General features: G+C 36.2%; 1 protein-coding gene across 3 annotated transcripts; it reads right to left on the bottom strand.

Annotated features, from left to right (window-relative positions):
• Positions 1 to 95: 95 nt before the first annotated feature.
• On the bottom strand, positions 96 to 25,848 carry LOC120268335 (probable LRR receptor-like serine/threonine-protein kinase At1g06840). 3 transcript variants are annotated; one of them, XM_039275771.1, is made up of 21 exons: positions 25,590 to 25,848; positions 24,768 to 24,994; positions 24,409 to 24,556; positions 23,629 to 23,700; positions 23,365 to 23,436; positions 22,968 to 23,111; positions 22,815 to 22,886; positions 22,643 to 22,714; positions 21,608 to 21,682; positions 19,880 to 19,948; positions 19,700 to 19,768; positions 19,480 to 19,551; positions 19,118 to 19,204; positions 18,964 to 19,032; positions 18,065 to 18,540; positions 15,998 to 16,144; positions 14,992 to 15,275; positions 7,957 to 8,008; positions 2,193 to 2,443; positions 1,055 to 1,189; positions 96 to 670 (listed from the first exon to the last, which is right to left on the bottom strand). In XM_039275771.1, exons 2-21 carry the CDS (start codon positions 24,862 to 24,864, stop codon positions 296 to 298), a joined length of 2,838 nt encoding a protein of 945 aa, XP_039131705.1. In that variant the 5' UTR covers positions 24,865 to 24,994; positions 25,590 to 25,848; the 3' UTR covers positions 96 to 295. The 3 variants fall into 3 exon arrangements, with proteins under 3 accessions (XP_039131705.1, XP_039131706.1, XP_039131707.1); XM_039275772.1 differs by lacking the exons at positions 24,409 to 24,556; positions 25,590 to 25,848 and having other exon boundaries at positions 24,768 to 24,843; XM_039275773.1 differs by lacking the exons at positions 96 to 670; positions 1,055 to 1,189; positions 2,193 to 2,443 and adding an exon at positions 5,688 to 5,833.
• Positions 25,849 to 27,799: the final 1,951 nt, after the last annotated feature.

The raw sequence follows: 27,799 nt of genomic DNA, 5'->3' as shown, positions 1-27,799 counted from the left end.
AAGAGATGTGCTACAAGTATCGATCAAATACAACTGAATTTGTATAATTATGAGTTTCAATTCAACAGAATTAACATTATCAAACATGTGGTATGCTGATGAATTCATGTCAACCGAATTATCGAATTAATACATCTCTCAACACAAACAAAATTAATCAAATATTAAGGGTCAAAATAAAGCAAAAATATTACAATTTTGCACCTATAAATCCTTGCACAAAACAAGAAATTCAAGAGTATGCTGTATCAAACTACTATTCATTGTGTTTGTTGTGCTGTAGATTTAAACATGTCTACCGCCGAATCGGCAAGCAGCGGACGGGATTAAGACTAGTCGGTGTTTCACCGGAGTTGTCATCAAACCGAATGTAAGGCTTCGTGGTGATATGGAATGATGATGTTGTGACTGGATCATGCAAGACTGAGTTCAAAGAAAAAGAATGGGATGTTGTAGTATCAGTATTAGTATCAGTATCAGATTCAGAGTTCATTTCCCAGATGACCTCCAGCTCTCTTACTACCTCTGACATTGATGGCCTCATTTTCATTTCATCTCGACAACATTTACGCGCCAACGACATGAATTTTTTAACACATTCCATAGAGTATGAATCCATCCGGCTGTCAATCATCGAAAACATCTTACCTGATTGACAAGCATGGTTCACCTGGAAAAATAATACAGTCAAGTCACAAAATTTAGTATAGGAGAATGGTATTTTGCCTTTTATTAGTTTATCAATGCTCAGTGTTATTTGAAATAAGAACCAAAGAATTATAGCATTTGTTAAACTCTACTTCGGCTTGATTGTGAAGCATTTGACACAATTAACTTAAAAAAGGATAATGCACAAACTAATTCCCCAAACAGAGTTCTCCAGAGAATGATAAACATTATGTTTTTTCTCATGATGTAGAAGATAAAATCATCTCAAGGTTGTTAGATGAATGATAACTCAATTCAGGAAATCAGGTTTGCACAAATAGCATTACTAAAAACAGAAAGGCTTTTAAACATGGCATGAGTAGAAAAGGGAGAGTAAGTTATGTACCTCTCTAACAATGTTTTTTCCATTTGAAATTGGAAGCATCCCAGTCACTAACTCCAGGAAAACAACTCCCAGGCTATAAACATCACTTGTGTCTGATAAGATATTGGTTCGGAAATACTCTGGATCAAGGTAACCCTGCAGATAAAGTAATAACATCAACATGAATTCTACAATGGTACCCTCTATTATATCAATTCAAATATACTCATTAATTCTATTCAACAATGCCCAAAGATGGATTGTCATTTTCAAACACAATATATGCACCCATGAATATTTTAAAACACCAGTAAAACTATAATATCATTGTAACAATTTTCTTCCTCGTAAAATACACATCAGGAGCATGTACTATTGCTGTAAAGGGTGTTAACATGATAGCAGTAATAAGTATACACAAGCAATGCTGATGGACATGTGTTTGAATTTCTTTTAGTGTTTTCATGATTGCAAAGTGACATATTCCAACTAGTTTTTAAATGTCATTATAGACACTGCATATTTTTTTACTTTTAAAAGTAACGAAATTCCATTAAAGTGGGAGATTGGTAATATACCCTAGTAAAAAACAGACTTGCTTATACACCCCTATATTACACTTTTATTTGCTTAAATGATTAAAAGTCAACTTAAAAATCCTATAGAAAATGATAGAATTGCGGACAAAAATATGAACAGATAAAAAAAAAAATGAAACAATGTAGAACCCCTAAAATATTTAACATACTTGTGACCAATGCAGATTACAGGCAAAATTATGAACAGGATTTTATTTCCAAACAATATCACTTCAGTTCATACTAAAATTAACTCAAAATGCCATCATCAAATACGAGCATAAAGAAGCATCTAAGATCATAATGTAGAAAATGGTGCAATCAAAATGTTGGTGAGTGGTTCTATGTAAAATCTAGGTATTTAGGAATTATTGGATACCTAGACTATAGATCATGATGCTTACAATTAACCAAATTAGAAGTAGATGAATTTCTTCCTGTAATTGGCATTCAAACATAAAATTTGAGGACAAATGTACAAGCGAGTGTTTCCAACAAAAATTAAGTACCACTACTACAAATTGCTTCAATTTCATGGACAAATACCTATCAGTAAAATTTTCATGAAATCCCACACTTACCGGGGTCCCCTTCACTGCAGTTAACACATCATCAGGTGCAGTGCCTTCAGCATCAGGAATAGGAGCAAGCTTTGAGAGTCCAAAATCAGCAACTTTGGCAGCAAACTTGGAGTCCAGTAATATGTTACTGGTTTTAATATCTCGATGGAATATAGGTGGATTTGCTTCAGTATGCAAATAGAGTATGCCTCTGGCAGATCCTGCAGCAATTTGCAGCCTCCTAGAAAAGTTCATGGCCGCTTTTGATCCAGCTATCATACAAAGAATAAGTAGATGCAATCAACTAAAGCACAAGACTAAAAGTATCACAACCATTTTATCTGTGGAAGTCTTGAGTTTATTTTCTATTTTTCAAATGAAAGAAATACACCCACTCTTATAAACTTTCAACCCTCTAGAAAGAATAAATTTTCAGTTATTAAAAAAATCAATCCTCGCTGAAAGTCAGCCAGTATTTCAGGGACAGGAAACATGTCTATCCTGGAAATCAGCCATGTTTCAAGGGTTGTTCCAACATCCCTGAAAATCTGCAAATTAGCCATTCTCTACACTCCCCCTCAAGCTGGTGAATGGATGTCTTTCATTCCCAGCTTGTTAGTTAACTCTTCAAATCTTCGACAAGAAAGCCCTTTAGTTAAAACATCTGCCACTTGTTGTTCTGATGGAACAAATTGTGTACTGAGTATACCAGCTTCTAACTTCTCTTTGATAAAATGTCTATCAATCTCCACATGCTTAGTCTTGTCATGCTGTACAGGGTTGTGAGCCATGCAAATTGCAGATTTGTTATCATAAAATAGTATCATATTCTCATTTCTTTGGATTCTTAAGTCATCCAAAATTATTTTCAACCATAATAACTCGCAAATTCCAAGGGCCATAGCTCTAAATTCTGCCTCTGCACTTGAACGTGCCACCACTGCTTGCTTTTCGCTTCTCCAAGTTATCAGATTGCCACCTAGGAAAATGCAATAACCAGAAGTTGACCTTCTGTCAGTTATAGAACTCGCATAATCTGCATCAGTATAAGCCTCGAGATTCAGCTCTTTATTTGCTCGGAAAAGGATACCTTTTCCAGGTGTAGCTTTCAAGTAGTGCAGAATTCTTTGTACAGCTTGCATATGCTCTTTACCTGGGTTATGCATGAACTGGCTAACAACACTAACAGCAAAGGCTATGTCTGGCCTTGTATGGGACAAATAAATTAACTTGCCCACCAATCTCTGATATCTCCCTTTATCAGTTGAACTTTCACTGTGTTTCTCTCCCAATCTGCATTTTTGTTCTATAGGTGTATTAGCAGCGCTACTACCAAGCATTCTTGTTTCATTCAAAAGGTCTAGAATATACTTTCGTTGAGACAAGAATATACCTTCCTTTGAATAAGCTACCTCAATCCCGAGGAAATACCTCAGCTTACCAAGATTTTTTATTTCAAACTCACTTGCCAATCTTTCTTTCAATTTGTCTATCTCAAGAGTATCATTTCATGTTACTATTATGTCATCGACATAAACAAGCAATGCTGTCACTTTTCCTTCACTTGAGTGTTTATAAAACAAGGTATGATCACCTCTGCTTTGCTGATAATCCATCTGCTTCATTGCTTTTGTAAACCTTTCAAACCAAGCCCTTGGAGACTGTTTTAGGCCATACAATGCCTTCCTTAATCTGCAGACCTTGTCAATGCCAAATCCTTGACTAAATCCTGGTGGTAGCTCCATGAATACTTCTTCTTCTAAATCCCCATGTAAAAAGGCATTTTTCACATCAAATTGATGTAAAACCTAGCCAAAGTGTGCAGCTAAAGATAAAAGAACTCGAACAGAATTCATTTTGGCAACGGGAGCATAAGTTTCCAAGTAGTCAATGCCATATTTTTGTGTGTATCCCTTGGCCACTAACCTTGCTTTGTAACGTTCAAGTGTTCCATCAGCTCTATATTTGACAGTGAACACCCACTTGCAACCAACTGGAATTGCATTTTCTGGTTTAGTAACAATTTCCCATGTCTTGTTCTTTTCAAGAGCTTGCATCTCCTCTTTCATAGCAAGTGCCCAATTTTTGTCTTTCAATGCATCATCTACAGATCTTGGAATCATAATAGAATTCAAGGAGGTGAGGAAGCTTTGATGTTGGGGAGAGATATGATGGTATGAGATGAAATTTGAAATAGGATGTTGTGTACACTGTCGTGTGCCTTTCCTAAGAGCAATTGGAAGATGCAAATCTGAAGGAATAGCACTTGCATCATGATTTTCAATTTCTGGTTTAGAAGAGCTTACCATTTCTAGAACCGGTCCTGGTTCTAATGATTGAGTCTGCTGTAGGGTCTGAATGGGCCTATTTCTCCTAGAATAAACCAGCATAGGAGACTTTCTTTTTGTTATCTCAAGTTCATCATTAGAAATATGTTGGTCTGATTGCTTTGCAGAAGTAGTTTGCTGGTCAGAATTTATTTTTGGGGCAGATTCTAGTATGAAATTTGGAAAAGCAGGTAAGGAAAAATCAACAAATTCAGCTGATTCATTTTCAGGTCGGGAAAGATCAGTAGATTCAGCAGATTCATCAGCCAAGAGATTCTCCCCCTGTCGATGAGTCTGCTGAGAAAGAAAATACATAGTGGATTCATGAAATGTAACATCCATGGATGTATAAATTTTACGAGGAGGATGGTAGTACTTGTATCCTTTTTGAGAATTTGAATAGCCAATGAATACACATTTAAGTGCTCTAGGATCAAGTTTGCTGCGAAGGTGTTTGTGAATGTGAACAAAAACAACACATCCAAAAATTTTAAGAGGAAGATAGTTTGCAGAGGTATAAGCAGGAAAGAGATTTACCAAAGTCTGAATTGGTGTTTTTCCCCCAAGAACCCGAGATAGCAATCTATTGATAAGATAGGTAGCTGTAAGAGTTGCTTCTCCCCATAAGAATTTTGGAATTTGCATTTGGAAAAGCAAAGAATGGGTCACTTCTAAGAGATGATGGTTCTTTCTCTCAGCTACCCCATTTTGTTGGGGTGTGTCAACACAAGATGATTCATGAAGGATACCCATATTGGCAAAGAAGGAAGTAAGATTGTGGTTAAAATATTCTGTGCCATTATCGGTTCTTAATCGTTTGATAGAGACTCCAAACTGATTTAAGATCATTTTGTGAAACAATGGAAATATAGAACTCACTTCAGATTTATTTTTCATGAGATACAACCAAGTGACCATGGTGCAGTCATCGATGAAAGAAACAAACCAACGAGCTCCATTAAAGCTAGGAACTTTAGAAGGGCCCCAAACATCAGTATGAATCAAGGAAAATGGTTCAGAATATGGTGTTTTATTTATTGGAAAAGAAACCCTGTGATGCTTGGCCAACTCACAGGTATCACACCTAAGAGATGAGACATTAACATGATGAAATAATGAAGGAAGTAATGTTTTTAATAAAGGAAAAGGAGGATGGCCTAGCCTGCGATGTTCAAGCCAAATCTGAGAAATAAGTGGGGATTCTTGGGTTGAAGAAGATATGGAACAGTTTAATGAGAACTTGGTATCCATTTCCTTAGAACCACTAGCTCCTTCAAGATAATAGAGCCCATTCTTCTCCTTAGCATATCCAATCATCTTCCCCGAGTCCCTGTCCTGGAAAACACAATGAGAAGAGTCAAAAATAGCAAGACAGTTTAAGGACTTGGTTATTTTATGAATTGAGATGAGGTTTTGGGAAAGTTTAGGCACACATAAGATGTTTTCAAGAGATAATGAATGAGTTAAGGTAGTTTTTCCTCTGCCTGTGACATTAATAAGTTTACCATCGGCAACACTTATTTGTTTGGCCCCAAGAGTGGCTTCATAAGAATCTAGGCAACTTTTGTTGTTTGTCATGTGATCAGTTGCCCCTGAATCTACCGCCCAAGTATTAGAAGGCACTGCATTCCCAACAGGATTATTAGAAAAGAGATGTTCACCTGATTGTGCCACTGAACACACACCTGAGGGTAAGGTGTTGAGGAAGCCTTTTAGTTTGTCAATCTCTTCTTGATTGAACCCCAGCTTGCTAACTTGTCCTTCATTAGTTGATTTCTGTCTATCTTCTTGAACTGCACAAAGAGCCTGAGTTCTTTGATGTTTGATTTTATTGAACACTTGCTCTTTTCCGTGCAATTTGAAACATGTGTCTTTAGTGTGACGTGCCTTCTTGCAGTAGGTGCACCAAAGTCCATCCCTGTTGGATGATTTATGAACTTCAAGTTTTCCTTCAGTCTGCCTTGGAGTATGTCCTCGACTATGATTGGGTTTGGTTGAAATCATTGCAGAACCAATAGCAGGTTGAGTTTCCAACATAACAGTCCTTCGATTTTCTTCAGCTTGATAGCAGAATAGACCTCTTCAAGACTAGGTGTCTCCTCTTTTCCAAGCTGCTGAACACGAACTTGATCAAATTCAATGTTTAATCCTGCCAAAAACTGGAAAATTCTTTCTTCTTCTAATAGCTTCAACAGAGTTTGTGTGTCATCATTACATTTCATTGTCAGGTTTTGATAATGATCTAATTCCAGCCATATACCATTCATTAGATTATAGTACTCCGTCACTGACAGTGTTCCCTGCTTGGTGTTGGTGATCTTAGTTTTAATTTCATAAAGTACTGCTGCATCTTTCATCTTTGAGTAAGTCTTCCGAGCTGATTCCCATATATCATGGGCTATTGGAAGGAACATGAAGTTTTTGCTAATTGATGGCTGCATAGAGTTCCATAACCAAGACATGATCATGGAGTCTTCTTCATCCCAAGCCTGAAACTTTGGGTCATTTTCTTGTGGGGAATCTCCAGTCAAGTGACTAATCTTCCCACGCCCCTTTAAGAAAGTCTTCACCAATTGTGACCATTGCAAATAGTTTCTACCATCCAGGCGATAGGTAGTATTCAGGTTGTGTAGCTCACCAGAGAGTTGTGAGGCCTCCATTGAAGGAGCTGGTTGGAAATTATTGGAGTTTCTTGAAACTTCTGACATTGACAATATTTAGATATGAAAGGCTGGAAAGAATAACAATGAGAGCCAAAGTAGGAAAAGATGGCAATGAAGGCCAAAGTAGGATAAACAAAGATGACAATGAAGGTTGGAAAAGATGGCAATGAAGACCAAGAAAAAAAATTGGCAATCAAGACCAAGAGAGGATCTTAAAGCTCTGATACCATGTGGAAGTCCTGAGTTTATTTTCTATTTTTCAAATGAAAGAAATACACCCACTCTTATAGACTTTCAACCCTCTAGAAAGAATAAATTTTCAGTTATTAAAAAAATCAATCCTAGCTGAAAGTCAGCCAGTATTTCAGGGACAGGAAACATGTCTATCCTGGAAATCAGCCATGTTTCAAGGGTTGTTCCAACATCCCTGAAAATCTGCAAATTAGCCATTCTCTACATTATCTTTTAAGAACATACACAAGGTATAAAAGGTGGACATAAGAAAGCTGCAAATACATGTATTGACAAACAAAATAATCTCACTTTCATGCTTCTTCACCTAGGAAAAGAATTATGCATGCATGCATGCATGCTACAAGAAAATATGATTAGCTTCAGTTGTTTCAGTTGCACTGATTCAACTTTTAACATAAACAATATCTTGGGATTCATGTAATCAATTATATTTTATATAAGCTCTATGTTAATACAATTGTCCAATTGATCAATTATAAAATATAGGCATCACTTGATAACAAAACAACCTAATGGCAATGCAGAAAGAAAGATGCTTACCAGAAAGATGATCTCGTAGTGTGCCATTTGGCATGAATTCATAAATTAGCATCTGCAAAAATGTTAACAAAAGCAAACAATTAAATTAAATTTACTATTAAAATAAATGTGCTTGTTATTAGAATAACTAATAGTCCCATATTGGTTAAGCTAGAGAATTTTGGTTTGAGTAGCACTTGCATCAAGTTTGACATCATCTGTGAAGTGCAGATCCTAGACCAATGGAATTTTCAGTATGAAAATTCGTAAGAACTTTAGTTGCATCATCATCTCTCAACATATCTACTGTATCATAATTAACTCCATTGTGCTCTTTGCAAAATCTCATCCTTGTCTATTGTTTGAACATAATCCGAGCCTTGACAAGGTAAATACTACTATCATTATTGTTGAGATTTATTGGATGTTTATATATTTTCAGGTTTTTTAGGGGCCTATGGGCAAATAGGTAACCAAAAATTAAAAACAATATGGTATCAGAGATGGGTTTGATTTAGCAAAACCATAACAAAGTTCCGCCGCCGCTACAGTACCACCGCCCATCTTTTCTCTACTCAGGCACCGCCTTTCTCCCTTTCCATCAATTGAAGTTTGCCCAGGTGGGGGGTCAATACCCCACCGATCCCGAAGAAGGGGTTGAGATGGGTTTGATTTAGATCTTGATGTCTTGAAGGACCAAGATTATGTCAAAAAACGAAAGAAATGTTGAATGAAAGGGATCTTGATCTTGTGGGTGAAGAAGCTCGAGACTAGGTAAGTGAAGGAAGTCACGTGAGATCTGTGTGATCTAGACTTTGATACTTGAGATTGATCGATAGAGGATATTATGAAAAAATTGAATGAAACAGAGCTCAAAACCTTGCTTCTGGTGTTGGGTCGGCAAGGTGAGGGGTCGACACCGGTATATCCACAGCCTATGAGGCTAGATCGTCCTCCTATAGATCTGAAGCTTGATGGACCAACCATGTATCTGAGTTGGTCGCGTCGGATCGAGGCTACTCTAGTGGGGAAGAGGCTAGATGGATACCTGACAGGAGTCAAGGCTGAGCCAACGAGTGGAAGCACTGAGGAGGATGAGTGAAGGACCACACACGCCTTGCTTTACACCTGGCTATTGAACTCAATGGTTCCAAAGGTCGCTTCATTAGTGGATGGTATTTGAAAGGTAGAGGATATTTGGGTGAAGTTAAAGAAGACCTATGCTGGGGCTGAAAACCACAAGGGTGTTCCAGATCCAACGCGACATAAAGGCGGTGGTGCAGGGTGATAGATCTATTTAGGAGTACTCCATGGAGCTGGAACAGTTGTGGCAAGATCTTGATCATTTTTCACCTATATCGAGCTGCAGTGATCCAGGGTGCAAGAGTAGGAAGTTCAATGCACAGATGAGGACTATACAGTTCTTGGCTCATCTAAACCCGGCCTTTGATCAGAGATCAATCCTTCTAGCCTAGTCAAAGATCCCTTCATTGGATGAGGCTATCTCTGCTATGATACAGGAGGAGAGTCGCATGAGACTACACTCTGAGTCGAGTGGACTTCCAGGTGTTCAATCAGCTTTGGCTACCTTGAGCTCATGTATGACAGGTGCACAAGGGGAGACCCGCAGGTGCTACAACTGTGGAGAAGTGGACCACTTGAGTAAAGCTTGTCCAAAGCCACCTAAGGAAAAAGGGACAGGTGGGCGAGGACAATCTGGAGGTCGTGGTCGTGGTCGTGGCCGTGGGGACCATAGAGAAGGTAGAGGTGGTGGTTACCGAGCACATCTGATGGTAGATCCACAAGTAGAGGAGAAGTCAGTCCTTACTGAGGAGGAGCATAAGCTCTTCGAGATGTTAAAAAGAAAGCAGAGAATGGCAGGACATGGGGGAAAGAAGAGCATGACAGATGAGATATCCACATCTGACTCCAGGGGTGATCTTTCTACTTTTGCTCATTCTGCCACAGGTACTGCACATGCTTTTGCCTATATACCTCCCACTAGATCACTAGAATGGACCATAGATTTTGGTGCATCTCGACATGCGACAGGGCGTCTAGTGAGATCACTTCTTTCACTCACTTGACCCCTCCAGAAAGCATCCAAACAGCGGATGGCACAACCCAGCCTGTGGTTGGTAAGGGTATGGTTAAATGTACCAATTTAGTGACCTTGTCCAATGTATTGTATGCTCCCTCATTTCCGATAAATTTATTGTCTATCAATGCTATTATCCTCCAACTAAATTGCGTTGTTTCTTTTGATATTCCCAAGGTGAACTTCACAGAGAAGGGGATAGGTTGGAGACTTGGGACTGGCACGTGGCATAGAGGATTGTGGTACATGGATAGAGGGGATGGATTCAGCATTGACATTTTTGGTAGAAGGGGCAGGAGTAGGACTGTCTAGGATGACTGTAGAGGAGGTGTTTCTATGGCATCATCGGCGTATGGGACACATTTCATTGCCTATTTTGAGTTGGTTGTACCCTTCATTGTATGAAAGGGCAAATAAGAAAAAATTAGTTTGTGATGCTTGTGAGTTAGGAAAACATACCATAAGCTCTTATCATAGCTCTGGGAATAAGAGTTATGGGGTTTTTTATCTTATTCACTCTGACATGTGGGGGCCTTGTCCGGCAAATACAATCAATGGTTATAGATATTTTGTGACTTTTATTGATTGTTTTTCTCATGTTACTTAGTTGTACTTAATGAAAAATAAGAATGATGTACTTGCTTGTTTCAAAGACTTTCACAAGGCAATTCAAACTCAATATGGTGCCGTGGTTAAAGTATTGAGATCCGATAATGGAACAGAGTACACCAACAAGGCATTTGGGGAGTACTTGTCTACACATGGGATACATCATCAAACTACTTGCCCATATACACCACACAGAATGGGGTAGCAGAATAGAAGAACAGACACCTTCTAGAGGTGGCCCAGTGTATGATGATATCGATGAATGTCCCAAATTATCTATGGGGGCAAGCAGTCTTGACAGCTGCTCAGCTGATCAACAGGATGTGCTCGAGCATATTGGATTGGAAGTCTCCATGTGAGATGTTGAAGGGCGATAATGGAGTTCTTCCCTTGAAAGTGTTTGGATGTGTGTTTTGTGAGAGACAACAGACCAACAGCGGGGAAGCTAGATCCTAGAGCAATAAAATGTGTTTTCGTAGGCTACTCTGCCACTCAAAAGGGTATGTGTGTTGGAGCCCAGAAGAAAGGCGATTGTTTGTAAGTATGGATGTGACTTTTCGTGAGTCTGAGCCATACTACCTTTTGAGAGTAACCTCACCCTTTGGTGACTCGCCAAATTGTGGAGAAATAGAGCGAAAGGGGAAGAAAAGTGAGGGAGAAAGGCTGATTCAGTTAGAGATGGGATCGGCTCTTGTTTTGAGGGAAGAATCGGTTGAGGATGAGCTAAAAGAAAAGGCTGAAATAGAGGTGACAGGAGAAGAAGGAGAAGAAAATCAGGCTCATGGGAGCTGAGAGTGTACCAGAGGAGGAGAAAGGTGAATGTACCTATGCCTACAGTGCCACTCGTACCAAGTTCCTTTTCTCGGCCTTCATCAACTCCTGAGACACCTACATCATCCACCACAAACCTAGGTGATATGATTCCTCTCTCTTCTTCTCTCGTGACATTAAGGAGGACTTCTCGCAGCAATGCGGGAAATCCTCTTGATCGTTTTGGGTTTCCACGTAATATTGACCAATTTATTCAATACTCTAATCTATCATCCACATATGAAGCATTCATTGCATCTTTGGACATTGTCTCTATACCCAAGTGTTGGCAAGTAGCAAAAGAAGACCCAAAGTGGAAAGCAGCCATGGAGGAAGAACTAAGGGCTCTTGACAAAAATTGCACATGAGAGTTAGTGTCACTACCATCCGGGAAAAGGGCAGTTGGATGCAAGTGGGTCTTTACTGTGAAGCAGAATCCAGATGGGCAGGTTGAGCGCTAAAAGGCACGCTTGGTGGCAAAAGGGTACAACCAGACCTATAGCATCGACTATGATGAAACCTTTGCACCTCTAGCGAAGATGAGCATTGTCCGGACGTTGGTCTCGCTAGTAGTGAATGGTGGGTGGAAGCTACACTAGCTAAATGTGAAGAATGTATTTCTTCACAGGGATTTAATGGAAGAGATGTACATGAATATACCACCAGGATTTAGCACAGGCCAGACAGTGGACAAGGTCTGCAGGTTGAAGAAATCTCTTTATGGGCTAAAGCAGTCCCCTCGAGCTTGGTTCGACAGGTTTAAGAGAGTTATGATAGGTATGAGATACTAGCAAATCAACGCTGACCACACTGTGTTCTTTCGACGAAATGGGGGTTGTGTTACTATACTTGCAGTATATGTGGATGACATGATCATCACAGGGGATGATAAAAAGGAGATTGCCCAACTCAAGGTGAGACTAGACAAAGAATTTGAGGTGAAGGATCTTGGTTTGCTTCGATATTTCCTTGGGATTGAGATAGCTCGAGGAGCGAAGGGAATGGTTCTCTTTCAAAGGAAATATGCAATTGATCTTCTCACGGAGACAGGTATGTTGGGGTGTAAATCTGCAGTTACACCGATCAGCCAAGGGTTCAAGCTGAGCTCAAAGGCCAAAGAACTAGTTAATTGCGAGAGATACCAGAGATTGGTAGGCAAGTTGGTCTATCTGAGTCACATACATCCTGATATCTCTTTTGTAGTGAGCGTGGTGAGTTGCTACATGCATGATCCGAGGAAGGGTCATATGGAGGCAGTGTACCATATCCTGAGGTATTTGAAAAATGCCCCTGGAAAGGGGCTGATATTCAGGAAGAATGGTCATGTGAGCATTGTGAACTACTGTGACTCTGATTAGGCTAGCTGTTCCGATGATAGGAGATCCACCTCGGGTTACTGCATCTTTGTAGGAGGCAACTTGGTCTCTTGGAAAAGTAAGAAGCAGTCTTTGGTGGCAAGATCGACACCGAAGCAAAGTACAGAGCTATGGCTTTGGGAGTTGCAGAGTTGTTATGGCTAAAAGGTAAGTTGGTGGAGTTGAAGCTGGATCAAGGAGTCAGAATAATAATTAAAAAATGGTAATTCTTTAAGATTTATTGTATGTTTATATATTTTCAGGTTTTTCAGGAGTCTATGGGCAAATAGGTAACAAAAAATTAAAAACAATAATTATCTGCAATAGGTTCTCAAGCATGGTAATTCTTTTCCACAACAGAGCATTTTTTAAAGAAGAGCCTTTTCTGATTGATGCAGTTCATATCATCATTCTCAACAGTAGATGCCACTATTGCATTATTGGGGTTACAATTGTGTAGAATTGTGTAGCTTATGGCAGTCATTAATTCGTCCATTGCCCGATCTCAAAAAAAATCAAATTAGCACAAGAAATATTCAGTTTATCATTCTCAGGAGGGGGGTACTATTACATTATAGGGTTGCAATTATATAGACTCATGATATCCATTCTCTCTCCCATTACGCGATTTCCATAAGATCAAATCAGCACAAGAGATAATCAAGTTTATCATCCTTACAAAAACCTTTAAAAGCTTCTCTTAGCGTTCACCTTGGATTCTAATAGTTGGCTTGGTAAAATTTGCCCAATCCGGAGGTTTTTTGTCATTGTTTCCCAGGAGCATTTTCTTTGTGTAACCTTAGCATTTTTCGAAGTTCTTAAAAAGAAAATCAACTTGTGGTTACATAGATTTGAAATAAGGAGAAGCTTCAAAAGTTTCTTCCGAAGGTGATAAAAGTGGTGTCTCTTATATTGTTTTGGCTTTCAAAAAAATCTAGTAATAAGATAGTGAATGATTACCATGTGTCTAAACAATTGCAACTCCATAATGTAATAGTGAAGTCTATTGCTAAAAATGATAACTTAATTGCAACAACGAGGAGAGTGTAGTTCCTCCGGAAAGCTTTGTCGCATACCATTCCAGAGAACTTGTTGAAGATGATGATGGTAGGGATTTACCTTGTCAAGATTTGAATTTTGTTTAGAGAAGAGATGAGCATGAGATTGTTTCTAAGCCAAAATGAACAATGGTGATAATCAAGATATAGTGAACATACATGTAGAGAGATGATGAGGCAACTGAAATATGTATTTGGTTTGAAGTGAAGATGGTATTGAGGCCTGGTTAAAACAAACTAACACAGATCAAAGAGGCATGTTAAAGTAACTCATAATCTCTAATATGTTTGGTCTACATAATCACTAACATGGAGTGCTTTGTTGGTCATGGCTGCCACATCAACATCCACGTTGAATTGTTAAAACAATTATTTTTTGAATTTATATTGGGAAAATTTTAAAGGTTGCTAATAACTTCCAGAGATTTTCTTTTAAAAAATATTATGCTACTTGTAAGCTGACATCGCAACTTAAATCAAAATATAAAATTAAAAATAAATAAAAAATAAAGAACAACACAAGTTTAAAAAAATTTGAATTCCACAGAATGTTGATGTTGCAACTAAGATCAACAAAGCATGCCATGACAGCTCGGGCCATGATCATAACATGAAGTAACAAAAAAAAAGCTTAATGTATTTAGGTGCGTATGCCACGTGGGAGACATGTTGACCTCGAGGATGAAAGTAAGAAAATGAGTAAAACAAAAAGGGGGCTAAAAATGATTTTAATCCTTTGAAAAACCATTCATTAACATAAAAATTTCCAAGAATATAAAATTTACAAGCACATTTTTTTCATAAATGTCAAATATTTGGAATAAGTTGTACTCAAGAATATATTTGCAATTAGATACAACACTCAAATGCAAATAATTCATCCTAACAAATGTCAAGTATTAGAATGCTAAATGACATCATTGATATGCGAAAAATTCAGCAAGATTTCTCAAAATTAAAACCATTGAGTCAAGTAGATGTAGCAGTATAAACAGCTCTAAAAAGGCACTACCACATGACTTAGATTTATATAATGAGGCAATAGGACAAACCTAAAATGATGCATACAACAAAAATACTTAAAGTATAGCTCATAGGAATGTATTATCTAGTTAGGATGGCATACCTGTTCACATTCTTCATCACAATATCCAATCAAAGTAACTAAGTTACGATGATGCAGTCTTGACAATAACATTATTTCTGTAAGGAATTCTTTTGAACCTTGCAAAGATCCTTGTCTTGCGCGCTTTATGGCTGCGTGTGTTCCATCCACTAAAATGCCTTTATAGACTTGCCCATAGCCTCCTTCACCTATTTGGTTAGAACTGCTAAAATTATTTGTAGCCAATGCCATTTCTTCAAATGAAAACCATTTTACACCATCAATTTTGATTGGGCTTGTTTGACCTGCACAGGAAAAGTTTAAGTCACAAACAATTATTTCATAAATATAATTGGAGAAACAAAAATTGATTTGGATAAATTCGCTGCATAACATCTTTAAACAAGAAAATGCCCTTCAAGGTGGGGATGAGACATACATTGGCATTTATTGGGAATATAACAGTGAGAATAGTTAAATGCATAACTATGCAAAACGAAAACAACTGCAATATAGAGAAAGTTGCTGATCTTCCACTTGCAGTGCATCTTACCAACTCTTGTGAATTGTTTGACGAGTAAGGTGACTTTCATAAGAAGAAAGAGAAGAAATGAAACATAAATCAATACAAATATTATGGTTATACATCAATTTCAATACTAAAAGATGAAAATTAATAAAGAAAACAGTATATTTAACAGGATTTTCTCCATCCTTACTTTGATTGATTATTATGGCAGACAAATTAAAGATATATCAATTGGCATAAATTTTGATGGACATGAGTTGAAGACAACCTTGTATCATGTAGAACTTAATATGATAAAATGAGCTAAATAGAAAGAAAGAGGCAGAGTAACATGCATTATAAGTATCCAATTGTAAAGTTGCTAGCTTTCTTTGAAATAACAGAACAGAATTATTTGCTCATAGATAAAACCAGATAATAGATTTGGTGTAATACACAATGCATCTCTCACAGTAATAGTGACTTGAGAAAGAAATTTAACATAGCAAAAATGCTTACCTGAGTGCCTTTTAGAAACCTGATTCCTAGAGAGCTTTCTCATGATAAAGACTGTAATAACTACAGACATAACAATGGCACCTGTGACTGCTCCTAATACAATGCCTGCTGCTGCCAGCTTGGTTACCCTATTTGCCGTTGGACTATCTGCACCGAAAATGAAACAAAAAGTGCCTATTTAGCAGTATTCTAACTGTAAGTCTGAAAATGTTATACTATTTTCAGAACTAACAATTTTGTAATGTATAAGAGACGATGAACTTCTCATGATTAAACTCATTTTCAAGCAGGCATGCAGCCCAATCACAATCACAAACCAAAAACAACAAAAGTTGTTAGTCCCAACTATTTGGGGTAGGCTACTAGCCTACTAGGAACATGAAGCTTCCCCTTCCACGTTATTCTCTCAAAAAGCCATAGAACTAGATAAACCAAGAATAGACATATCATTATGTAAAATTTCTACTAAACACTTCTTAGGTCTACCTTTACCTCTTTTATGACCCTCTAATTGAAGGGCCTACAACATCGTTAAGGGGACACCTACTAGTCATCTCAGGGCATGTCCATACCATCTTAAACGATTCTCTCTTTTACTTGTCACTAATAGGTGAAACTCCTAATCTATTTCGGATAAATTTATTCTTTCATAGGTCTTTCCTAATAATGTCGGACACCCATCTCAAAATTCGCCACATTCATCCTTGGAGTATGTAGTTTCTTAACCGAACAACAATCTAACCCGTACATCATAACTAGCCTAATAACCATTTTATAAACTTTACCTATCAATCCAAGAGGTATTTTACGATCACATAAAACTCCAAAGGCTATCCTCCATTTTACCCACATTGCTTTAATCCTATTTGTGATGTCTTCCACAAATTCCCCATCATCTTGGATGATAAAGCCCCAACATCGAAAATTTCTACTTCTAGCAATCACAATCACAATCACAATCCAATCTTAAAAAAACCACAAAACAAGAAATTTTATAATATTTTCAAATTTGACAATTTTGTAATGTATAAGAAACTATGAACTTCTCACAATTTCAACTCACCTTGCAGCATGCATGCAGCACAATCAGATCTGAGCTTTGGAAAATTACAGGCTGGTAATTTTTTTAATAATTACCCCTATTTAAGGATTTATATGATGGGTATGAATAAAGAATAAAGACACTCCATTAATTACTGTCAAGCCTCATGCCAAATGCAAGTAAAATTAAGGCAAATGAAAGTTCAAACAAAAATAATTATTATATTGTAGTCATATCCGTTTGGTAACTATAAGGAGAAAATTAAAACCCCAATTCCCATTTTCATATACTCAACAACTAAATACTGTTCTAGAAGGAAGCATTACCTATCTCATAAAATAGTGAATAAGCCATTCTGCACAAGTAGAATGTTTAATTATTTAAGAATTTTTTACAAAAACCAGGAGAAATTCCTGATTGGTTATTCTTCAATTTGGCTGGTCAAGATACAAATAAGGATAAATAAAGCAGGCAGGGCCCAATCCCTATGCTGGTCATTTAAATTTTCATAATCCCATTGTCAGCTTAAAAACAAAGAAACACTCACCAGCCATGACAGTGTCCAAAAACAATATAGGGTGTTGACCATCTCCAACAGGAAGGTAAGGAACAAAATTTCTTTATTTAGGATTAAGTTTATACAAATACTAGCTCTAGAATGATCTCTGAATTGCCCGAGAAAGATAGGATGTTATACTTTAACCAAGATTATGGCAGATAACAATAAAAACTTTATTAGAAGCATAAAATGTTCATACAGAAAAAATGTCATGAATCCTCTGCCGTTGTTTGTTTTAATAGGAAAATTTTGAAAAATTCAATCAACTATCTCAAAGTAAAACTTCTAAATTTGATCTAAAGCTCTATTCATCACATAAGTTGCAGCATACTTTGCTATTAATTCTCAATTTGTTGAAAGCTTTTGATATAGCCACATTTCTCTCCAATTAGCCAAGATTTCCTATCAATATATAATTTGTGATTCTCATTTTTTTCTGTAATGAATGATCAAGGTTAAGACATACCTTGCACAGGAGATCTGAGGCTGAGAAGTTCATATGGACCAAAAATACTTGGAAGCGTAATCTGCCACATGCGGAATTTTTCTTCAATTCCTTGAATTTCCATATCATTAAATGGCTTGGAATTGTTTGGATATATCTTGAGGGACATTCTTAGCCTTGGACCTTCTTCCCAAGCATATGAATCAATGTGTAACTGATAAGCCCTAAAGGGTAAAGATAACTTGAAATCATCCTCATATGTATGAAAGTAAGAAAATCCTGGACTTTTCAACCGAAATCCAACTCCAACTGGGAAAACACAAGAACCTAGAATAGGAGATGATTGGTTATATTCATTGCCTAAATTTGTGGGACAAGAATCACGATATTCATCAGAGTTTGTTGAGTTTCCAAACTCTAGTGGTATGATCTGAGGCTGACAAAGCTTGAACTTGCTGGCTTGGCTTCCATTCGCACAGATCTTGTTCCCAAATAACCTGAACCCAATGTTTAAGCACATGAAACAGGACCTGATTACAACTTGAAAAGAAATATATGTATACTGGAAGAATGGTAAGCTACCAATTAAGTGTTTCAGAAGGTAGTTTCCATTCTAAAGCCTTCTTGCTAAGTAGAATTGCACAGGATCATATCACAATCCAAGTGTTTTTGAAATAAAATATAAATATTCAATTCCTCACTGTATTGAAAAGATTTAACAGCTTCTTCACCACTTCTTTAATTGTAATAATTTTATGTGAATATGAAGTGTAATTGTTAGGAAAAAAAAACTTTCTATATACACATCTTCATGCAATAAAGATAATATGTTTGCTAAAAAGCTTTTCCAAGATTAACCATACAATGTATGATCTAACTCAATTTATGTTGCAGTAGCGTTTCAAGGAAAGAATGCATACAAGACTGTAACATTAGCTGGAAGGTTGAGAACATCTGAAAATTCTGTCAGAGAATTATTCTGGAAATTCCTGACAATGCAAACGCAGAATATATCATTAGCAATAACAGTGGAGGAAATTCATAAATTGGCATTTTGCAGTCAGAAGGTCATACAAGATAAGAGTTTTGTTTCCACTTAATGATGTGTTCCGCCAGATAAAAGCCGGAACTGGACCAGATAGTATATTGTTCTCAAGAGACCTGCAATAAAGGAAAGGTATAACATTGCCTGGCATAAACCATGGTTCACTCAATCTCCTTCGCCCTTGTAAGTCTTGTCAAAGAAATCAATGATATTGTCTTATTTTAGAGGATAAGTCAAAATTCACAACAACAATTCCTCCACAATCAAAATTACAATAAAGAAATCAGACACAAAATTATGTTTTGGTTAAGGTATTAAAGTAAAAAAAAAAACAAAAAAAGCACTTCATGATTTCAAATTGAAAGGGAAGATGAGTGTAAGATATGCCTACAATCTCTGGAGACTGGGAAGACTTGTGAGGTTGGAAGGGATTGACCCACCAAGAAAATTGTTCGATAGATCACTGCAAATAAGAAAACATGAGATATATAGATGAATCATGTGTAACCATCCCAATTATTAATAAAAAACTATTATCTCTAAGGATTTAGATAATTCAAGAGGCAATTTATAGGGTTGCTTTAAAGTCTCAGTAAAGGATTCTCACATACATCGTAGTCATATTATCAGAAAGCTTATTAGCTGGTATAGATCCCTCTAACTGATTCCAGCTGAGATCTCTGAAATTGGATAGCATCAATTATTTTGCAAGATCAGATAAGGCAATAGAACTAAAGAAAAGATTTTTTTTTCCATCTTTTGCCATATAAAAGCAGAATCCAAAAGCTTACATGTAGGTGAGTTGAGGAATCATGCTCAAATCAGGCATTCTTCCCTGCAAGCTGCAGTTCCTAAGCCTCCTGTTAATGCCAAAAGGAGATTAATTAAGCAACTTTATAAATAATGTGATTGATCTGAAAAGACTTGATTCCTAGGTCTAGTCATGTGCACCTTTAAAAGGAATCAAATCCATCAATTGCAGCACATTTTAATCAAAGAAAGATATTAAAGATTAAAAGATAAATAGCTGGAAGTTCTTATCAGAAGGCATACAGAAATGAACATACTCAAATGACAGCTTGTGAACTTGAAAATACCCATGAAAAAGTTCGCAAAAAGTAATAGCATTCTTCACATTAGCACAATGGCAGGAAAGAAAAAGAGAAGTTAGCATGCAAGTAATCATAAACATTTATTTTGATGAACCACCAAGGTTTGTGTGTGTGTGAGTATATTACTGGATATCAGCTGATATTTCATGATTTATATATTAGAGTAACTACTAGTCCTACATCATCCTATCAGTTTAAGGTTTTGCGTTGCCTAGATAACGGTGTCTAATTTGTATCTAACACTATAAAAAGCATAAATACAATTGAAAAATATGCTGATACGGAATCTTAAATGGGTTAATCAAGCTCAATCATCTGTTTCCTTTCTACTTGACCATATGTGGAGAAAATTTTTTGATGTGTAGAAAATCTAATGAACAAGCTCCTTCGGATTTCTTTGATTTGGTTTAGATATTACTGCTCTTTTCTAGGATGTTTCCTGATTAATAGAATAGTGTCTCTTTATTTTAGGAGCTGTTGCTACTTATGGGGTTATACCAAATCATACGATTTGGGTATGACTCCTTGAGTTGTATAAATAGCCTATGACAGGAATGAATAAAGTAGCTTGGAAGATTTTCTTTCCTCTCTTCCTTGTTTCAGAAACACAAAATGGGTCAAGCAACTCCATATTTCAGATAACCTCATTCTAATAAAATATTTAACTCTGTCAACACCATCAAATGCTAGGGATTAATTAGTGAAGCAGCTCAAACAATAACTTCACGCACCTGAAAATGTTACATTAGCAAAAAATTATCAACTTAAACACGTCCATATTGGGATAAGGCACTCAGATTAAATTACTAATCTACAATCAAAAGACTTATAAAACTAGATAAACCATATATGCCTTTTGATGAATGATATTGACAAATGCATTCACGAAATGGTGAGATGATGTTGCCATTATATGTACTAACTATCCTATATAACTTACAGAAGAATACAGTATATCATTAATCAAGCTACATATGCAAATTTCTGGGAGTAAGGAGAAATTAAATTAGTAAAACCAGAATTTCTATGCCAAAGATGATTCTGAACTTATTACAAACATGCAAGTAAATGTTGCTGGTCCTGATACATTGACAACTGGGTTGTCCTATTTATAACTCACCATGGGGGCACCCAACATGGAGAGTTGGTAATTCTCTATTCTCAATTGAGTGACTAGGTTTAAATCTCAATGGTAAATATTGTATTAGTAAACTTCCAACACGAATTGGCTTGGATTTTTTTTCTTTTTTTCTGATTTCCTATTTCAAGGCAAACCAACTAAAAACCAGCCAAGGTCCCTAATAACATAAAACCTGAGCGTGGATTCCACAAATCAGGCAACCACTTAATAGAAATTATCATTGGGTATATAAAATTGTATTGCAATATGACTACTGATGCACTTACAGTTTACGGAGTTCAGTCATGTTGACATATGAGTCTGGAATGGTATTCCCACTGAAGTTATTATTATCAAGTTGGCTGAAAACCAAAAAGAGAACCTTGTCAAAGTGACAGTATAATGTAAATGCAAGTTCATGACTCTAGAACACACAAAGGCTCTAAAAGTTAATGAATGACAACACTATAACAGTACAGGAAATTCTATAAAAATGAAGCAGCAGCTCCTTCAGCAGATTATTTAACAAATCCAGAAAGAAGTTTATAATGTGAATTTCATTACCATATGAATTTCTTTAACTGATCACCTCAACTTCACTTGGTAAAATATTTATGCTTTACCCATTCTTAAACTTAACTGGTTCATTTGAAGACAACCCAAAATTTAATGAGTGAATTTGACATTTGCTACAATATAGTCTGGCTTGCACCAATTATAGCCAACATTGCCAAAAAAATCAAAGAGAATATAAAAACTCCATTGTGCTGTGGTGCTTCCCCACGGCTTAATAAAACAGGAAAAATAGGAAATTGTACACCATTTTTTTCATTAATTAAAAGGACCACATAACCAATTAATATAAAGGAACATAGCTCGCAATATTAATGTGTATTATTAAAATTGACATTGTAAATCTCAAAAATGAATAATATCATCTATAAATAAATAATTATAAATTGGTTGATGACTGAGACTGTTTCACAGTTAATTAAAAAACGAGTTTAATATTAATTAAATCAATTAAAGTAGGAATTCATAAAATAAAATAAAAAACAAACACTATCATAAAATTCAATATGCAGTTTAGATAACTTTAGAACACTAGTGGTCAATTAATTAATAGTGGAATTAATGAAATTAATTAACTAAATACATAAATCATGCAACATTAATCATAAAATTTGTTAGATTTGAAGTTGAGGACACATAGTCTGAACCAAATACCAATTCGTGTACGACTGATTGGGGTATGCATCAATAAAACAAACAAGAATAATAAACCTATTACTCAAGCACAATTTATTTCAATGAGCACATACAGAATTTGCAAAATGGGCAGCTTTGAAAGTTCTGAAGGAAGAAAACCAGATAAATTATTGTTGTCCAGCAGCCTGAAAGTTTTCATGTGTTCAAAAAAGGAGAAGAAATAGGGCATAGCCAAAATAATAAAATCACTAGAACAAGAATAAGATGGCTTGACTTCTAACATACAGGTGAAGTAGGCATTTTAGCCTGGATAATTCTTGTGGAATTTGACCACTTAGTGAGTTATTATTCATGTGCCTGAGCAAGGAAAGAGAAAACACATCAGGACAAGTACTGTTGATAACTAAAAGCAGCAATGAGACCAAAAAAGCCACTTACAAATGCACCACTCTGTTCAAGCTTGCAAATGATTCAGGAATTGACGCGGATATGTGGTTTTGGTCAATCTGCATCCTTTTCAAGTTGGAAAGGTACCCAAGCTCTGCAGGTAAAGATCCAGAAAGCTGGTTTCCACTCAACAGCCTGCAAAAAAACATAATTATATAATAACAATGACATGCAGACTATTCTTACGTAAACAATCACTAGTCACAAGGTCATTTGCATCATATCTTATAAACAAAATTTTAATGTACAATAAATTGTAATCTTTGAGTTTCTAGCTCATTACTGAGACAGCAATGACTTAAATAACTAATATTTGGTGCTATTTGAAAAATAGCCACCATATAAAAGCATGTAGTTGAGCGGAGGTAATATGAAGCACTCTACTTACAGAAGTTCCAATGATGTAATGTTCCCAATCTCCTTTGGAATACTTCCGCTTATGTTGTTCCACATAACATCCCTTCATAAAAACAGGATAAAGCCTGTCATTAAACCTCTAAGTTGAGATAGAAAAACGGTTACTAATTTCTATAACAGATAGGCCATTTAAATATTTGTTTCAGGAAGATGAGATATTACTATCTACTGAGATATGAGATACGGCCATCTGCTGAGTTCTGAAATATTTAACTGAGATAATGCTATGACTTACAATATCTTCAAATGAGAAAGGAGACCCAGCTCATGAGCCAAATATCCACTGAGGTTTAAGTTGAGGAGAAACCTTTAAGAACAAGGTCATGATATCAGAGTATAAATCACAAAGTAAGAGACCAAATATTCAGACAATACAATTTAGAACAAATTCCTATAACAGAAGATTAACCTTTCATGTATAAATGATAAAGTAATGCAAATCTATTAGGTGAACAGATACGGAAAGTATGTTCCTTAAAGCAAAGACAACATATTCCCTACAACGATACTATTTAAGCTAAAAACTTTAACAGGTTATAAGCATTTGTAGTTTGGTTCTTTTTCAAATATCTCAACAAAAAATGTTGTATTTTCAAATCAAACACCCAAATCTGAGTATGCACGGCTTCCTGCATTTTTTAATGGTAGTGAACATTCCATTAGCTCTAGTTAACCAAACACATGTCAAATATTTCCCTAAAGTATTTGGAATGAAATTTTTCCCCGGCCAAATTTTCAAAAAGCAAGGTTTAATAGTGGGAATGAGTGTTGGACGGAAATTGCAGTCACATAAGATTTCAGGTAGATACTGTAAAACAATATTTCTGTTTAAAATTGTTCAAAAACATTTAATAATCAAAATAAGTAGTCAAAAGGTAACATCATTTGCAAAAGGTAAACAAATTCAAAGTTTTGAAATCAACATCTTTGTCATGCCAAACAATAAGAAATATTTATGTTAACAACTATCAATGAGACTAAACAGAAATAAATAAACAATTAAGAAAAAACATACAGTTCTTGCACATGAAGGTAATGATCATTTGCACTAGAATTGCAAACTATTCCCACCCAATATGATGTGCATGGATCTCCACTGTTCCAGGTATGGAGATTGCCCATGGGATCAACCAAACTATTTCTGATAGCCCTTAAAGCATTGACTGCAAATCAAGAAAAGCTAAATGTTCTCAGCTGATAAGCAGCTTGATAGCCAAAATAACAATACACACCAATCTGGTTATTGGCTAATAAAGTCATATAGAAACTTTTATTTACATCCAAAGTAATCTAGGAACACAAGTAGGATTACAAGTGGAAAATAACATAAATTGGCATGGATCCTCGAAAATCTAGTGATATTCAAAAACTAACCTTCTGTTGGATCAGTAGTTTGTGCCACTGCCAGATATAAACTGTAACAGCATGAAATGGCCAAAACCCCTGCTAACATTGGATTCACTCCTGCCATTTTGATGACAAAATCTGGCGTAGCTTTCAGTGCGTCAAACTAGAATCAGAATCCACAAGCCAAGCTAAATACACGCTTACTCCAAATACAAGTTGTATGCTCTGGGGAAGAATTAGAAGGACAATGGCCACTGCATGCCAAAATTCATGAATTCAAGAAATTCTCAATCCCAGATCATAAGCATAAAAATCGATCGACTTAAGCACAAAGAATTCCACAAATTCATTTTGCAGTGGGCAAGGTCTCAAATACTTTAAAGCACCAAGGTTTTTATGGGCATGTTTTGATTGAAAAGAATAAGAAGGAAATTTGTGCTGTGTTTGTTTTGATAAATAAAATCACAACTATAATCAACTGAAATAAAACACAATCACTAAAAATTTCTTCCTCTATTTTCATCATTTTTTTTTTGTTCTTTTCCTCTGCTTTTCTTCAACAAAAGGACACTATCCAGAAACTTAACAAGATGATTCATTTATTAATGTTCTTATGGCCAAGAAAAAGATTTTAAAAAGCACCAGCAAGAATAAAAATCAGAAACCCTGAAACCGAAGCATTAAATCCCATTCAGATAAACCCCCAAACGCACCACTGATAAAAAAAAACCTCCACTATTGCACACAAAAAAAAAACAGATAAAATCCCTAAAAATCGCAAATTTATTCAATAATTAAATAAAATAATCCAAAATCAAAACAAATCACTAAAGAGGAACAAGCAGCAACCGCAAGAAGCGAAGAGGTTCTTGATTTGGTGCAACACTAGAAGAACCCAAGACATTCTTGCGATCATATATAGAAGTAGAGAGAGCAAGAGAAAGGTAAGACGAGGTGGCCGGTGCGTGGAGAGGGACATGCTCACTGATTCAAAGATCCCAATTTTGACGGCACTGGAGAGCGAGGGTTTTTCCACGACGCGGGAAGGATCAAGTGAGCACTCACCATCAGAGTTTTTCAGTTTTTGACTTTTTTTTCCTTTTTTTCTTTTTTTTTTTTCACATATGCCCCTCAAAACTATATTTAATTTCTGATAAAACTTTGTAAGCTTATAATGTAAACATTCTTTTTTTTTATTTTTAAATTTATAGTCTTTTAGTTCTACCTCGGTAAGGATAGATTAAAAAGAGGGTTTTGATGCTATTTATTAAGATTGTGTATATATCTTTGTATTTTTTTTTTTATAGATATTTTTATGTGTTATTTTATCTGTGATTTTTTTTAATAAAATGAATAAATCATAAATTTATTATAAAAAAAAAAAAGAATGGACATAAAACATACAAGAGTACAAAAGTATAGATAGAAGGGAGAAACAAAAAGTACTCTTTGAATTTTAGGTAGTTAAGGATTGGATGCAATATTTTTAAACGTAATTGTAAGAGATGGTTGGGGATGATAATCTTGAATATAATGATCTTGGTGAAATAAAGAAAATGAGGAATTCACTAGAAAACTTAAAAGTTTTCATGGTTTTCATGGTACTAGAGCCATGACCTAATCAAAACAACCACCAATGGCACGAGATGAACAACCAAAACAAGAACCCGGCAAGAAAATTCCGTCTCCCTTGTTAATAACATGTGTTGCTGCACATGTGAAAAAAAGAAAAAACCCTCACCTAATCCTTTCTCACCTAATTCTCATCTAATCCAAGGATTTGGTGAGCTAAGCCTCATCATCTTCTCCTATAAATAGAGGGAATGAGGGCTGTCTTAGTGCACCATTTAGAGAAGTGAGTGGAGGGTGAAAGAGAAAGTGGGGAAAATAGTGAGAAGAAACATTAAAGAGTTTGTGTTGCTTCTAGTATTGGAGAGAAGAAGATGTTGTTCTATGTAGAAAACTTGTAACTCCTATTTTACTATAGTGAATTCTTCTACCTTGCCTGTGGTTTTTACCCTAATTTATTTTGGGGGGTATCCACGTAAAATTTGTCCCTCATCTTTATTGTTATTATTTTCAAGTACTTTTACTGTGACCCTGCTCTACTCAGTTCCATAACTTCACAACATCCCTATGTCCTAACATCAACAGATTTCCCAAGAAACATTATCACGTAGGTACATCTATGTGGAGAAAATTATGAGAAATGGGAACATGTGTGAACTTCTTTGCAGGCTCGGAGAAAACGGGGCCTCATCGATGGGACTATCAAGCAGCCCAAGGAAGATGCTTCGGATTGGAGGATTGGTGGACAATTCAATGCTTGTTAATCTCATGGATTATGTATATAATCAAGCCAATCTTGCGGTCAACTATATCTTACATGAAGAATGCGAAGGATTTAAGAGAAGTTATCAAAGAATGATTTTTTGTTACTAATAGTCCACAGATTCAACAATTGAAGTCAGATCTAGCAGATTTCAAGCAATGTGGTATAACTATCATTGCTTATTACATGAAGATGAAAGCTTTGTGGGATGATTTAGCCAACTATGAATAGATACCAAATTGCACTGTAGAGGATGCACCTGCAATATAGGGGCGCAATCGACGAAACGTCAGGAAGATGAGAAAGTGCATCAGTTTCTAATGGGGTAAGACAACATAATGTTAAGGACAGTACGCTCAAATTTACTTGCTCCCAAGCCATTGCCGCCATTGAATAGGGTGCACTCAGCCTTGATACAGGAAGAAAGAATGAAGTCCATCACTTACACTAAAAAGGATCCAAGTGAGATAATGGGGCTAGCAGTTCAATCTGGAAGTAAGATGAAGGGGGTGTGTGGACTTGAAGGGCAAAGTTGTGACCTACATAAATTGCAATAGGATAGGGCATGAAGCAATGAATTTTCTTCAACTTGTGAGGTATCCAGTTTGGTGGGGTGATTGACCAATAGTTGAAGGAAGAGTCAGTGGTCGAGATAGAGGGCAACAATAAACTAGGGCTAGACATGGATGGAGCATCACAATGCCCTCTAATACAGCACATATATGCC

This window comes from Dioscorea cayenensis, chromosome 9 (genome assembly GCF_009730915.1).
Source record: "Dioscorea cayenensis subsp. rotundata cultivar TDr96_F1 chromosome 9, TDr96_F1_v2_PseudoChromosome.rev07_lg8_w22 25.fasta, whole genome shotgun sequence".
Taxonomy (NCBI): Eukaryota; Viridiplantae; Streptophyta; class Magnoliopsida; order Dioscoreales; family Dioscoreaceae; genus Dioscorea; species Dioscorea cayenensis.
Note: the sequence above shows the minus strand (reverse complement) of the source record. Positions and strands in the feature narration are given on the sequence as shown.